The sequence below is a fragment of the Magnolia sinica genome, chromosome 17, assembly GCF_029962835.1.
Source record: "Magnolia sinica isolate HGM2019 chromosome 17, MsV1, whole genome shotgun sequence".
NCBI lineage: Eukaryota > Viridiplantae > Streptophyta > Magnoliopsida > Magnoliales > Magnoliaceae > Magnolia > Magnolia sinica.
The window spans coordinates 68825478-68840687 of NC_080589.1; the positions used below are offsets into that span (position 1 = coordinate 68825478).

The 15210-nt window shown below is 41.3% G+C and overlaps 2 protein-coding genes across 2 annotated transcripts; both read left to right on the forward strand.

The window, feature by feature from the left end:
* The first annotated feature begins 5974 nt into the window (after positions 1 to 5974).
* LOC131231311 (uncharacterized) lies at positions 5975 to 11959 on the forward strand. Its single transcript, XM_058227464.1, has 3 exons — positions 5975 to 6133; positions 8942 to 9265; positions 11468 to 11959. The coding sequence occupies exons 1-3, from the start codon at positions 6058 to 6060 to the stop codon at positions 11611 to 11613; spliced, it is 546 nt and encodes a 181-aa protein (XP_058083447.1). The 5' UTR covers positions 5975 to 6057; the 3' UTR covers positions 11614 to 11959.
* A 2024-nt stretch (positions 11960 to 13983) lies between these two features.
* On the forward strand, positions 13984 to 14448 carry LOC131230599 (uncharacterized). Its single transcript, XM_058226500.1, has one exon. It carries the CDS (start codon positions 13984 to 13986, stop codon positions 14446 to 14448), a length of 465 nt encoding a protein of 154 aa, XP_058082483.1.
* Positions 14449 to 15210: the final 762 nt, after the last annotated feature.

Consider the following 15210-nt stretch of genomic DNA (forward strand, 5'->3'; position numbering starts at 1 on the left):
TTTAGTGAGTGGTGACGTGGACCAATGAGAATTAGGGTATCAGGATTTCTCTGTTGACCTGATAACAGAGGATCCGGACTCACCAGACGAACAGCTCAGACATCGTACCCGTGTCCCATATTAGCAGCGTGCCTCAGTGCGGATGGCGGAGGGAACGCGGATTGCGTCTGTGGGGCCCACTGTAATTTATGTGTTTTATCCATGCCGTCCACCCGTTTTTAAAGAATATTTTAGGTCATGAACCCAAAAACGAGGCAGATTGAAGACTCAAGTGGACCACACTAGAGGTGATAATGATTCCCACCATTGAAACCTTCCTAGGGCCCACCGTGATGTTTATTTTCCATCCAACCTATTCACAAGGTCACACAGACCCGGATGAAGCGAAAACGAAAATATAAGATTGATGAAAACTTCTGCGGATCCCAAGAAGTATTTAACGGCGGTCGTTCAATCCCCACTGTGTGGTCCACTTGAGCGTTGGATCTGTATCAATTTTAAGATCATGGACTAAAATAATCTGTAAAAATAGATGGACGGCGTGGATAAAATAAATTCATTATTCTGGGTCCCACAGATTCCACCGTGTCCGTCCTGCCAGGGGGCAGACGCAGTCACACAGTTCGCGTGCGTGGAGGACGGGTATCAAAATACGTGTTTGGAGTTATCGAACTGAAGTTTGTTACTTCTACATGCGTGTGGTAGCGGTACACATGCGCATGCAGGTGCACGTTTCACAGTACATGTGTGAGATCTGAGCTTTCCATAAGTGAGACACTCTGTTTATAGATCTTCCTCTATGTATAAAAAAGGAATGGTCCATTTAAGTGGGCCACGTTATATCAAAAGAAATGAATGGCTAGAAAAGAATTTTGGCAGTCGGTTTAGTTTCTACGCTTTGGCCGACCTAGATAGTGAAATTGTATGATTTTTTGGGAAGAAGATCTAAGCACTATTTCAACTTTATATAAAGCTCAGATCACACACGTGTTTCATAGTTTTGGGTGTTCCCGCGTGTGGATTCGTACGGATCTACACGCGTGTGGAATTAGCAAACCTCCGATCACGACGTACGTCCGTGGCTCATGGACGCGGATTGCGTCCTCTGGGAACGGGCATCAGCATTGAGTGGCCACCGTGATGTATGTGTATTATCCACACCGTCCATCCATTTTATAGTATCCTTTTAGGGCACAAGCCCAAAAATGAGGCAGATACAATGCTGAAATGGACTTCACAGTGAGGATTAAATTCCTACCGTTGAAAACTTCTTGAGGGCCACGGAAGTTTTGGATGGAGCTGATATTTGTGATTTCTCTTCATCCAGGTCTATGTAACTTTATTAATAGGTTGGATTGAAAATAAACATCACGGTGGGCCTTACAAAAGTTTCAACAGTAAGAATCATTATCACCGCTGCTTCATGTGGTGTGGTCCACTTTAATATTGGATCTGCCTCATTTTTGGACTTATCTCCTAAAATGATACTAAAAAAATGGATGGACGGTGTGGATAAGACCCATACATCACGGTGGCCACTCAAATCTGCTGCCCGTTCCCAGCTGGGGCAGGACGCAATCCGCGTCCGTGGCTCATCTGACGAGTGGACACGTTTACGATGGGACCCACCTCATAAATACACGTCATCTCGTACATTCAAACTCCTAAAACCCCATTAAACATAGCACGTGTATAGGTCCCAAAAACCCCATTAAACATAGCACGTGTATAGGTCCCACGTTGGGTGGGCCCCACAGCTTTTATTGGATCCGTGGTTAGCGGGCTGAGGGCAGACGTCCGTCTTTTCTTAACTACCAAGTACCAAGGTCTACTCTCATGACTCGCGACTCACGACTCATGAGCCCTTCTGATGATTTGTATAATAAAATACTCGGGCCTTGACTGTACAGTACACTTGCGTTTGCAGTTGTGCAAGTGGGGCCCATGTTTAAGTGATCCAAGACGTCGATATGATGGGACTTAGCGTGGATGGCCTGTGTAATAAAAGATCTCCAAGATTGCAAGATCCTAACTGTAGAATACTAGGATATTATCTGTTCGAACAGGAGCCATCTATAGTTCATTTTCTAACCATAAATGGCCTTCTATTGAAAGGTTTAAGGGTCTTTCCATATTTAGGATTTTTGTGGGTCCAGCACCCTCAGTCGATCCATTCTATCAACGGTTTGGATCACTGAATAATGGGCCCCACTTGTGCAAACCGTAAAGCCAACTGTCCTGTGCGATTGGTCAGTCGAGTATTGTATAATTCTTCTGTGAAACGCGATCTCCACCTACCGTTACCAAAAGTCAAAGGCCCACCTTTTTTCATTATGACACAGAAGATTGACGGTTGAAATTCATCCAATATGTATTAAAGACAGGAGGCCTGTTCACACCCATATAACTGGACTGAGTTGCGTGCAACCAACGTATCAAGTGCCAATTGCGAACAGCATCCGAGCCGGTAAAAAGGTTTGGTCCACCTTGAAAGATGATTAGATTCAAACATCAGGTCGAACCATTTATAAAGTGGGCCACACGTCTTTATTGAGTCAATCCATTGGCAGTTTTTCTACAGTGTGGCTTAGTTGATGAATTGATCGGTCAGATTTTTATGGCCAGTGATCATCAAGGTATGGCCATGTTGGACTTATGCAACTCAATGGACGGCTGCGATCTTCAATTGTTGGGCAGAAAATATAGCAATGGTCCATATTCAATCAAAATAAGGCCAAAAATTCAATAGCTACAATCTTCCTATATGAGGACTTTTGATGGATGGGCCATCCACAGTGTGACCATCATCTCGGATATCTGGACCATTCAACCAATTTATATACTGCTAATCTGTTGTTGTTTTGAAATGACGGTGATTCATCCATCATACGTTTGACTAATAAGTTTGCAAATCCACACCGTCCAAAAAATGGGTCACATGATGGATGTTATATGGCCAAAAAAAAATGCTGATCACCCCGTCTTATCCAGCTTCTTTTGTGTATTTAACTTGGATTCCTAGCAATCCAGCTTCTTTTGCGTATTTAACTTGGATTCCAAGCAATTTGATCCTGTCACACCGTTCTGTTGTTGTCAAATACAAGCCGAAGGTTTTGAAAGAACGAAGCCAGTGCCCAAAAGGACAGGGCGAGAGTAGTTTATAGACTGTGAACCTTGATAAAATGAAATGGAGGAGGGAAATCGCATGGCCAATGCCAAATTAGTGAGGATAGGGCTTTGAGGACATATATAGGGGCCCATCATTATGTTCGTGAGAAATCTGTCCCATCCTTCCGATTTGTCAGCTCATGTGTTTCCACTTGAGACAATAAATGGGGTGCATCTAAAATTCAAGTGAGTCACACAAAAGGAAACAATAGTAAATGAATGCCATTATTGAAACATTTGTAAGGACATAAGTTTCATATTGTGTAAGCATTTTTGTGTTACAGATCATTGAGTGTGGAAGACCGTATAAACACTTTAGATGACATATAAACATCAAGGTGGACCCAAGAAGGTTTCCATGGTTGGTAGTTCCCTCTCCACTTTTTCCTGTTAGGTAGCCCACTTGAGTTTTGGATCCAACTCACTTTAGGTCTCTACATCTTAAAATAAGCTGGCGAAATGGATGGACAGAGTGAATTTCTCACAAACATTACAGTTGACCTTGTTGAGACTCACAAAAGCACACAGATGAATCAAACAAAATAATCACAATCGCACAAACAAATTCAACCAAAGAACAATCCAAATTTACACGGAAAAATTCTTGTAAGAAAAAACCATGACAAAAGATGAGAATGCATTATAAAAAATAAAGTTACAAGAGATGAAATCTTACCAATCAAAACCAAAGAGAAAAAGCCCTATCCCTTAAGCATGTCTTAGAGAACCCTTAAGCATATCTTAATTCCGATTACACCCGATATATATACTACCACAACCAGAATAGGAAACAAAGCTTGCACTTACATAGTTCTACGCAAGCCTTCGATGGGACTTTCGAGGGCATCGATAGCCATTAAGGATCAGTCAATGACAACAAAGAACTTTTGATGCCATCAAGTAGTAACCTCTAAATTTGTCCAGTAATCAACAATGATTTTTCTAAAGTTTCTTAATGTGATTGAGTATCTGTTGATGGCATCGACAACTGATAGATGGAATAGAGTGGTTTGTCGATGATATCAACAGACTATATAACAGACAAATTTAAGATATTAAAAAGCAATATCTACAATGTCTTCAATTTTCACATTCCATTGCTCCTTTTTCGTACTCGATCCTTCATCCCTACTCTGTCTCCATAATATTTTCATAATAATCGCTTCTCGCATGCACTCTGTCTTCATTTTATCTTTACCAGACTCAGAGAAGTCGTAAAGAACTTAAACTTCTTTACAGGAACCACCTTCGTAAGTATGTCAGTTGGCCCTACCTAGCTTTTGACCGCACGAAGTTCCTGCGACAGGGTCATCGGAACGACCCGGTCATAGACAATCTTGGCTTTGATGACTACGACGATGAGTTAATAACTTTCAATCAGGTGGTTGGGATCATTTAATCAATCTGATTTAATGCTACACCTAGAGTTCACAGCGTTTAAAGATGTTGTTAACCATCAAAGTAGTAATCATGATTTACTTTTAGATAATTCAAAGTCCTCCAATCTTCAGTAACATAACATAACCATTTTATTCTATGGTTACTCGCAATGAGGGGAGATTGAAGAGGAGATTCGCAGTAGTAACCAACAAAGCAAAAATGTATGTGATCCAGGCCGCTCATCAAGGCGGGCCCATCACAAACAGTCCATGATCGAAAAATCACACTGCACCACTTTTCAGACCTAATATGTTTATGAGTTTTAATCTCAATCAGAAATTACATATCATTAGCATTTGAAATACCTAAAAGTCTAAAACCTTCCACTCCCTGAGTCACGCAGATTGAAATAGTCTAAACCACGAGTTTTTTGCTTGCATAAAGTGGGCCCCACTATATACATACCTCTTTACCAGAAATCAGGCCAACCCTCTTGTTGGGTGCTCTCCAAGATATTAAAAATAGCTGATGACTTAGAAAATTTTGCCCAAAGACTTTTCATCCATCTATTCCTTTGTGGCCCACCTGTTGATGATGGATGGACTGGATCTTAGGCTTATTTTCTACTCTGATAGACATGTTTGCCTGTAGACGGGTATCACGCAATTAATTAAGCTAAGAAAGTTGGAAGCGGATCGCGTACTGAGTAACTCAGTCCGCCGCCCCACTGTCATTTATGCATTGTATCCACTACGTCCATCTGTTTTACCACATTATTTTAGGCTTTGTACAAAAAATGGAATATATACAAATCTCAATTGGACCACACCACTGTAAACAGTGTGAATTAAACATCGACCGTTGAAAAATTCTTGGGGGCAACTGAGGTTTTAGATCAAGCTGATATTTGTTTTTTCCCTTCATCCTTGTCTTGTCTGATCTTACGAACAGGTTGGGTGACAAATAAACATCACTTGGGGCATTAGAAAGTTTTCAACGGTGGAAATCAATACTTCCACTTTTTCCTGTGGTATGATCCACTTGAGGTTTGTATATGCATCAATTCTGGGTTTAACCCCTAAAATGATCTGGAAAAATGAATGGACGGCGTGGATAAACCACATGGATTCTCAGTGGGCCCAACAGAGTTTACTCCGTACGATGAGAGCCCACTGAGTAACTCAGTACGCAATCCAATTTCAAGAAAGTTAGCTGAGGAAGTCTTTAATTGACTAGAAATGTAAACAAGAGCGTTGTGTAGAACCTTCCAAGCAGCCTACAATTGCCCATCTTGTGGGTCCCACCAAAGACCAAGTTCACTAAAATTCAAAATAAGGTTCTAGTCATTTTCATTATTTTTATTTGATTTTTTCCACATTGGAGTCTTGCATTCAGCTACTTTTCTTATAAATAGTCCTTTTAAAACCTTAACAACATCCACATTAGAGAATCTCTCAAAGCTCTAGCTATTATACTGTAGGCAGCTTCACCATCTCTTCCATTGCTAGAATGGCTTCTTCACGTGGCTTGATGGCTCTCCCTTGCATGGCTCTTGCACTCATGCTATGTGTGCAGGGCGCCCTTGGTACGCACCCTCCCACAATTATATATATCTATAAGGATTTTATATTGAGAAAATAGCTTTTTTTATTTTATGATTTCAATTTATGCCTATGGATAGGGGTATCACATGGGGCATGTTTGGGAGAGTTCATATCGTTTTAGTTAATTGTAATTGTGCATATGGGTGTGTTTGGTTGCACTGAATCTTATGAAATTTTGAGCAAAAGCAAGCTGACCAATCATGAATTTTATGATATATGGTGCAACCAAACGCACCCTCAGAGATCCTGTTTCTTTTTATTAAGGATTGAAGTTATTCTTGATGATTAATAACCAAGATTTATAAATACATAATTATAATTAACTAAAATTAGATGAATTGATTTTAAGTGTATTTCAAGCATGCCTTTATATTTTGTGATTATATTATATCTGAAAGATTTTTATATTTTTTGTTGATTAATCCAACTGAGGTAGGATCCTCTGCAACTTTTGTAAAGAAGATTTTTTTTTTTTTTTTTCTACTCTGAATGTGGGGCCACTAGGTTTTTATGGGTGCAATCCAACCTGTTAGAAGGGCTGCCCCACCAAGAAAGTGGGATTCCACAGGAAAACGACCAACGCGTACCTAACCTGAGCTACTATGTGAATTTAGAACTTTGTTGGCGGATGCATCCCTTGGTTTTCTGGTGTGGCCCACATATCGATTATAATTATATTTTTTAAAGACTTTAATTTTATCATCATGGTGGGACTTACTTGATATATGGTAAAGGTCAACCTGATATATGTGATTTATTCTGGCGGTCCATTCATTTTTTTTACAGCTCATTTTAATGCATGCGCTAAAAATGAGGTAGATCCAAGTATCAAGTGAACCACACCAAAAAAAAATAGTTGTAATTGAAAGGCTATCATTGAAAACTTCTCAGGTTACGAAAGTTTTGGATGAAGCTGATATTTGTGTTCTCCTTCTAACAAAATCTGTGTGTCCCAATCAACGTGTCGGATTGCAAATAAACATTACAGTTAGCTGAAGGAAGTTTTTAACGGTGGGCATTCAATCACCACCGTTTTCCTATGGTGTGGTCCACCTGATCTTTGGATCTGCCTCATTTTTTAGATCATGGTCTAAAATAATAATCTAAAATAAATGGATGGCATTGATAAAAAATACACATCATTGTGGGGCCCACTGGACACCGTCCAGCAGCGAGGCTGGCAGTGTCAGCATGCAATCCGCGTTCCCATGGATGATTTGAAGAACTTCTACACGCTTAGGTGAATCGTTGACTTCTACTGCATGTTAATAACCGTAACATGCTGGTCAATAACCGCCGTAGAAAAAGCATTTTTACACGCATGCTTACAGAGGGTCCTTTTCTCATTTCTACTCGTAAATATTAGTTACTGTAACCTCAAGCTCTACAACCTGTCATGACATGGTTGTGCGAGATCCAACTCATACAATAAGGTCAACCCACCAAGAAAATGGGACACACCAAAAATCAGGCCGATCCAACCGTTGGATGGTCAAATTTATCCTAGTGGTGCACTGTATGGTTGGATCAGCCTAAGTTTTCAGCATGTCTCATTTTCATGGTGACACTGCCTTTCAGGCCGTCGGATGCTGCACCTGCACCATTTTGGGCCCACACGCAGTTAGTTGCGAACTTTTCATCTGCAACTCATGTACGTGAGATGTGCTCTTTCCTCCTTTACGCGTCAGTTGGACGATAGGTTTATCATCCAACTAGTTGTACGTGAGACATCCCGCGGAATTTAGCTTCCCATCCAAATCCAATGACGCGGTTTGGCCAGTGACGCATCTATTTTTGAGATTTGGATATATAGCTTGATCGAAAACTTTTGTTTTCAACGACGGGCGTTCAATCAACACTACGTAGTTCACTTGAGATTTGGATCAACCTCATTTTTGAGATTATACTTGATCATAGCATAGAATGATATGAAAGAATGGGTGGACGGCATGGATGAAACACATACATCATGGTGGGGCCCACAGAGCACCGACCACTGGCCTGGCTAGTGGCAGGGGGAGTGGCCAACATGTTATTTGTGTGTGACATCCAACATGTTCAAAACGTTGGGCCCACCATTGATCTCACATGGCACAAAAATCAGGCTAATCCACTCATCAGGTGGACCATAAATCAGCTTTAATTGAATGGACGGATGTCCTTTATTTTTTACCGTGTGGCCCACATGATGACGTGATAAGCCTGATTTTTTGCATCAAGCCTTCTTCATGCACGGGTGGATCGGATGTCTTTCATGCACAGGATACGTTGTCACCTATGCACTAGCTAGTCGGCACTTCAATCGAGACCGTCCAAATCACGCACATGAAAATTCAATCTAGACCGTCCAAATCATGAGTATCCCTAGATCACACTGATCATATGTTCTAACCATCCATTTCATGCCTGTTGGTTTAAGGTTAAGAATAAAACGATCAATGGTCGATATTCAACCAGCGAAATTATACGGTTAAAATCAATAGATCTGTGGGTACTTTGCTCCACTATCACAAGAATATCATTAATATACCCGGAATCACACTGATAAGAAGATCCAACCATCGATTTTGTGAGGATCAGATGAATGGTTAAGAATAAAAATGGTCAATGGTCCGCATTCAGCAAGCAAATCAGATGGTTAAGACCAGTAATCTGTGTGAACTTTTCTCTACGATCCGCCCAAAGTGTGGGCCCATGTGTTTGACGGCCAGGATTGACATTTCTGTATCCCGCGTGTGTACGGTGGATTATTTATTTTTAACTAACGGTTAGGTTGGCGTGATTTGTAGGTAAGGTCACGTGCGAGGACCTGGACAAGAGCACGTGCGCGTTCGCTGTGTCATCATCCGGCACGCGCTGCGTGCTTGAGAAGCATGTGAGGAAAGGATGGGAGAAGTACACGTGTGGCTCATCGGAGATCGAGGCGGAGAAATTAACGGACTGGATTGAAACAGATCGGTGCATCGAGGCGTGTGGGCTTGATAGAAACACGCTCGGGATATCAACCGATTCTCTCTTGGAATCCCATTTCACACAGAAGCTTTGCTCTCCGCCCTGTTATCAGAACTGTCCCAACATCGTTGACCTCTACTTCAACCTCGCTGCTGGTGAAGGTGAGTCTACTCGTGGCACCTGTGCCAACATGGCACACGTGTGAGTTCATTTCATAAATTGGGTTTGCCACACGTGTATTAGAAAAAAAAAATGAATGGTTGTATTAAAATCTGACCGACGGTATATATTTAATGGAGCTCTGTTGAGCCCACACGTGTGTAGAAGGCATGTACATGCCACACATGTGCCAGCATGGCGCATAGGTGCAAGTTCTAATCCGTTCATCAATGAGATATCACTGTGGTCCACTTGTCAGGTAGCCGAAATTCAATGAACAAATGGATAGCTGAAACAGACTTGTTGAAGTTTTCTTACTCGCTGAACTGTTTCTACACTTGTGGTCCATTTGATGAACGGATCAGATTTATATTGCGCCCAGAATATCTACCACTTTAGATCTACCAGATGGACGGCTTGGATATTGCACTTGTTAGCTGCCATGTCACTCGTGATGGCTTGTGCTGACTTGCTTTGTACATAGCGTTGATGGCCGTGATTTGGCGACCATTCACTCACACATCTGGTGTAAAGTCACGGTGAACCAAGATATATTGATTGACTGCACAATACTGCCACTCTTCCACCATCACCCTTACATAATGTGGCCCACCATATCTACGGTTCAGATCCCCAATACAGTCATGCTTTTGATGATAGATGATGCTAATTTGTCATGGAAAGCTAGCGCACGGCGGCCATGGAAGTCCTTACCGAACTGGCTGATTTTGACCGTTGGGCTTGACCATCATCTCTTAAGGGTCCTGACCATACTTGGATGAGTATGATATGATGGTGGTATAGGTTGTCTATCATTTATTTAAGAAGCCTGTCATTCAATCAAATTCTTTCTATGAAATCTATACCAATGTACTATAGGAATATACAAAGCAAATTAGGTGAGACTTGATTATGAGGCTCACAATGATACATGTGCCTTAAATCCACATCATCTGAACATTTTTACAGCTCATTTTAAACATGGTTCAAAAAATGAAGCTAACTCAAATCTTAGGTAGACCACACCACATGAAAAAGTCATGAATAAATCCTCACTAATAAAAGCTCCATGAACTCCATTGAAATGTTTATTTTCTGTCCAACTTGTTAAGAGGTACCTAGGTAAACAAGACCTAGGAAATTTCACTTTAATCTAAAGCTTTGGTGGCTTAGAAGAAGCTTTTAATGGTTGGTTACCACAATTTCTCATACTATAGTTCATCTTAGACTTGAATATGCTTTATCTTTTGTATCACGCCCTAGAATGAGAATTTAATACCGACGGATAACATGAATGCAGTCATGTACATCACGGTGGGCCACACAGCGAGGGGTCTCCCCCACCTCAATCCATTCCTCCCACACGTGGTGTCTAATTCTTAACCCTATTGATGTGACTTTATTTACTTCCACTTATGAAGGATGATACTTTCAAAACATAATATTTCTTACCGTAGCAATGTAACCTAATTAGAGCCTGTCACACCAAGTCACGTAACTGTATGTGGTAACCAATTGCCTTTATCAGGGATGATACTTTCAAAGCGTAATATATAGATATATATATATATATATATATATATACAGCCACCGCCCTAATCAAATCCTGTCACATAAGTGCATGCATGTAGCGAACAAAATACTTTTATTAGAGATGATACTTTCAAAACATGATTTTTCTTACGGCAGCACGTAATCTAATCAAATCCTATTACATCGAATCACGTAAGTGTCTATACTAACCAAATTGTCCGAATCAAGGATGCACTTTCAAAACATGGCTTTTCTTACAACTCAAATCCCATCACATCAAGTCACATAAGTTACATGTAATCCGCAACACCAAGGTGAGCTGTCAACATGATAAGATAGCCCATAGGGCTTGGGCCTGTTACTCGAACTAAGCCCATTTATTATCAGGTTGGGCTAGGGCTGTGTCTAAGAGACCTTTGGCCTGGCTCAGCTCACTTGGGTTTAAAGGACATCACATATCCATGCTAGGACTCCCTTAATGAACAACTCAGATCTTAGATAGAAGCCACTGGTCGGGTCTAAGATCCGGCCAGACTTATTATTGAATTTATCTCAGCCATCCATTTCCTTCTACACATGTTGCACACTTAATGATCCATCCGACCGTGGGACCCATGTGATTATAGGCTTGGATTTATGCTTAATCATCTAATTAATCATTTTATGTACAGGTGTATTTCTTCCCAAACTATGTGAATCACAGGGCACAAATGCTCGTAGACAAATGGCTGAGATCAAAAGCTCTGGCATCGTAGCGCCGGGACCCGAATCAGCGGGGAAGGGCATCGCAGTGGCCCCCGCAATGTCGCCGCTCTGATCTGTACCATCATTTCTTACATTTCATGTGAAACGTGTGAGGAAGATCTTGTAGGGCATTTTAGATTAGTGTAAGATTACGATTACTGTCTAATTGAGCTATGGTCCACCATGATCAAATGTGTACACGTGTGCATTCACGTGCAACTCGCATGTGAGTGGTTTTTTTTTATTTTTTATTTTTCTTTATATATTTCATGTGATTTATTAAAATTCAAATGTTGGGAAGTTCTGATATGTCTACTTGGGTTGAAAATGGCACGTGTGTTGTGCACGTGGGAATATAAGTGCTTGTTTTATTTCATCATATTCATATACAAGAAATAAAAGAAATTATGTTTTTTAAATTATTTTTTTTTTGTCTTCTTTGGTAATTGGTAAATGGGAGTGAAAGGTGCAATTTCTGCCCACGTGGCATACAAGGATGAGATCCAAACCGTTCATAGTATTTCCAATTGCTAATGGTTATTGTTCTGAAAATCTTGGATGATCCTAGCCTTTTAATTGGTGACATGCCCTGTCCACTTAAAGAGAGAATCAGCAACGGCTCCAATTGCTTGGCACTAGATGGATGGCTCCGATTGATGCATCACCCAATATCATGCACTAAATTTTACACGTGGCATGCACTTAACTCAAATCCAACCGTCCAAATTCACTATCCAAAAAGCCTTGAATGAACGGATCTAAAGTCTGATCAATGAAAATAATTTTCTTAAATCCAAACACTTAACTACTTTTCATCCAACCATCCATTTTATGTCGCTCAACGGCCAGATTGACTGTTAGTTGGAAGTATGTTTAGTTGATTGAACCATTTCAAATCAGTCTAAATATAAGGACGGTTTCTGTACGAGTTAGATGTGTTAGAGGAAAAATGGACCGGCCAACTATCGGCACACTAAGTCAGCCCTTCAAACAGCAGCAGGTGTGACCCAATGATTCGACCCTCGCCTCCTCAACCAAGTGTAGATGAAGGCCAAGCTCGACCTCTTGGTATAAGGCCAGGATTTGAAATAAACGAGCTACGCACCCACACCCAGATCCATACCTCAACTGGCATACTGAGTGGAGATACCTCGTTTCAATACTTGAGGTCTTGGTATCGATCCCTAGCGGGGGGGTGGCTAACATGGAGTGTGTACTAACACAAGCTAATCTTAAAAATTAAATAAAAAAAATAATAATAATAAAAAAACGAGCTACTCACCTCAAGTCAGCAAGAACCATTCTCTGATAGATACGACTTGACCTCAATCGCGTGAACTAGGTCAGACCACCTCAGGTCGGAGTTGATGAAGCAAATCGATGATTTGTTTGACTCGGATTTCATACAGCCGACTGTATTTCCTTAAGGAGCTCCAGTATTGTTCGTAAAGAAACAAGACGGGTCATTACGACTGTGCATCGATTATTGCAGGTAAACCACATTACAGTGAAGAACAAGTATCATCTGCCTACGATAGATGACCGGTTATACCAATTGAAGGGGGCCAGTACTTCTCCAAGATAGACCTAACGTGTTAGGAAGGAAAACGTGCAGAAAACAACTTTTAGGACTAGCTTCGGGCACTATGAATTCCTCATGATGTCGTCTGGACTCACAAACGTACCGTCCGTATTCATATATCTCATGAATGAGGTGTTTTGGCCGTATCTCTACCGATTTTTTATTGTGTTCATATACGACATTTTGATATACTTAAAAAGTCGGAAAGATCACGAAGAATACCAACGAGTAGTCTTTGATACTCTATGGTAGAATAAGATATTTGTGCAATTCCGAAAATGCGACTTCTGGAAAATGGAAGTCATTTTTGTGCCATTTAGTTTCGAAAGAAAGGATCGCCGTTGACCTCGCCAAAGTGATCGCGGAACAAGACCGGGAGCAACTTGGTTCGATTACAGAAGCAAAGAGTTTTATTAGACTTACCGGCTATTATCGTCGATTTATTAAAGATTTCTCTAAGATAGCCCGACCGTTATCCCAGCTTACTTGAAAGGATATTAAGTTCGCTTAGAATGAAAAAGCGGAGGCGGCCTTTCAAGAATTGAAGGACAAGCTGACGTCCACACCCGTACTTGTGTTGCCAGAGTAAGGGGTTAAATACACCATTTACACCAACGCCTCTTGAGTCAGTTTGGGGTGTGTACTTATGCAGAAGGATAAGGTGATCGCTTGTGCCTCTCAATAATTGAGAAAACACGAAGAAATTACCATACTCACGATCTAGAGTTAGCAGTGGTCATCTTTGCATTGAAGCTTTGGAGGTACTACCTTTATGGAGAAGAATTCGAGCTCTTTTGCGACCATAAGAGCTTCAAGTACATCTTTACGCAAGGGGATCTAAATATGAGACAACGTCGTTGGATGGAAACATTAAAAGACTTTAAGCTTGAAGTCTCCTACTATCCTGGCAAAGCCAATGTTGTAGCCGATGCGTTGAGCCACAAGAAAATCGTAAAATTTACAGCCCCACTGATGATAAGAGAGTGGAATATGGTGAAGTTCATGCGAGATTTCGAACAGAGACTGACAATGGAAGAGCCATTCGAGAACGTTGCGCACCTCCATGTACAGTCATTAATCGATAATCAAATCAATGAGGCTCAGAAAGAAGGTGAGCTCTTATTGAGGATGAAAGAACGATCAGGTGACGGTGAAGAAACAGAATGCAGGATCGGCTTGGATGGAGGCTTGCGATATCGTGGCCACCTATGCGTCCCGAACCTTCACAATCTGAGGAGAGAAGTTCTACACGCTGCTCACAGTTCCGAGTTAGCGATGCACCCGGGTAGTACGAATATGTATCGGGACATGAAACGTTCATACTAGTGGGACAACATGAAGGCCCAAATAGCAGATTACGTGTCTCGATGCCTTACATGCCAGCAAGTAAAGGCCGAGCACCGCTAACCCCCGGGTCTACTTCAACCCATGCCTATAGCCGAGTGGAAATGGGATTTCATATCCATGAATTTCATTTTTGAATTGCCAATGACAAGAAAGGGGCATGACTCTATTTCGGTGATCGTGGATCGATTGACGAGGTCGGCCTACTTCCTTCTGATTCGGATTTCTAATTCTGCAGATGACCTAGCCAAGCTATACATCAAAGAGATAATACGACTGCACGGAGTTCCTCTAGAGATTGTGTCGCACCAAGACACACGGTTCACGTCTATTTTTTGGACCTAAATCCAAGAAGTGATGAGGGTGAAGTTAAAATTCAGTACTACGTTCCACCCTCAGACCGATAGGTATACGGAGCAGGTGAATCAGATACTCGAGGACATGTTGTGAATGTGCGTGCTTGATTTTAAGGACAGTGGGGATGACTGCCACCCTTATGCCAAAATTGCCTATAACAATAGCTTCCAAGCAAGCATTGACATGACTCCTTACGAGGCTTTGTATGGACACCCATGTCGGGCTCAACATTGTTAGATAAATGTTGGCGAAAAGAACTTAGTTGGCCCAGACTTGGTTTAGGCAACATCGAAAAAGATAGATATTATCAGGCGTCAACTCCTAGCGGCTCAGAGTAGACAAAAGAGTTATGTCGACGCAAGACGAAGATATTTGAAATTCGAAGTT

Bases quoted from the DNA above. Each gene is read 5' to 3' on its own strand.
- LOC131231311 (XM_058227464.1), top strand. From the start codon at position 6,058: ATGGCTTCTTCACGTGGCTTGATGGCTCTCCCTTGCATGGCTCTTGCA. The intron at 6,134-8,941 runs GTACGCACCCTC...CGTGATTTGTAG, and splicing joins ATGTGTGCAGGGCGCCCTTG to GTAAGGTCACGTGCGAGGAC. The intron at 9,266-11,467 runs GTGAGTCTACTC...TTTTATGTACAG, and splicing joins CAACCTCGCTGCTGGTGAAG to GTGTATTTCTTCCCAAACTA.
- LOC131230599 (XM_058226500.1), top strand. From the start codon at position 13,984: ATGGAAACATTAAAAGACTTTAAGCTTGAAGTCTCCTACTATCCTGGC.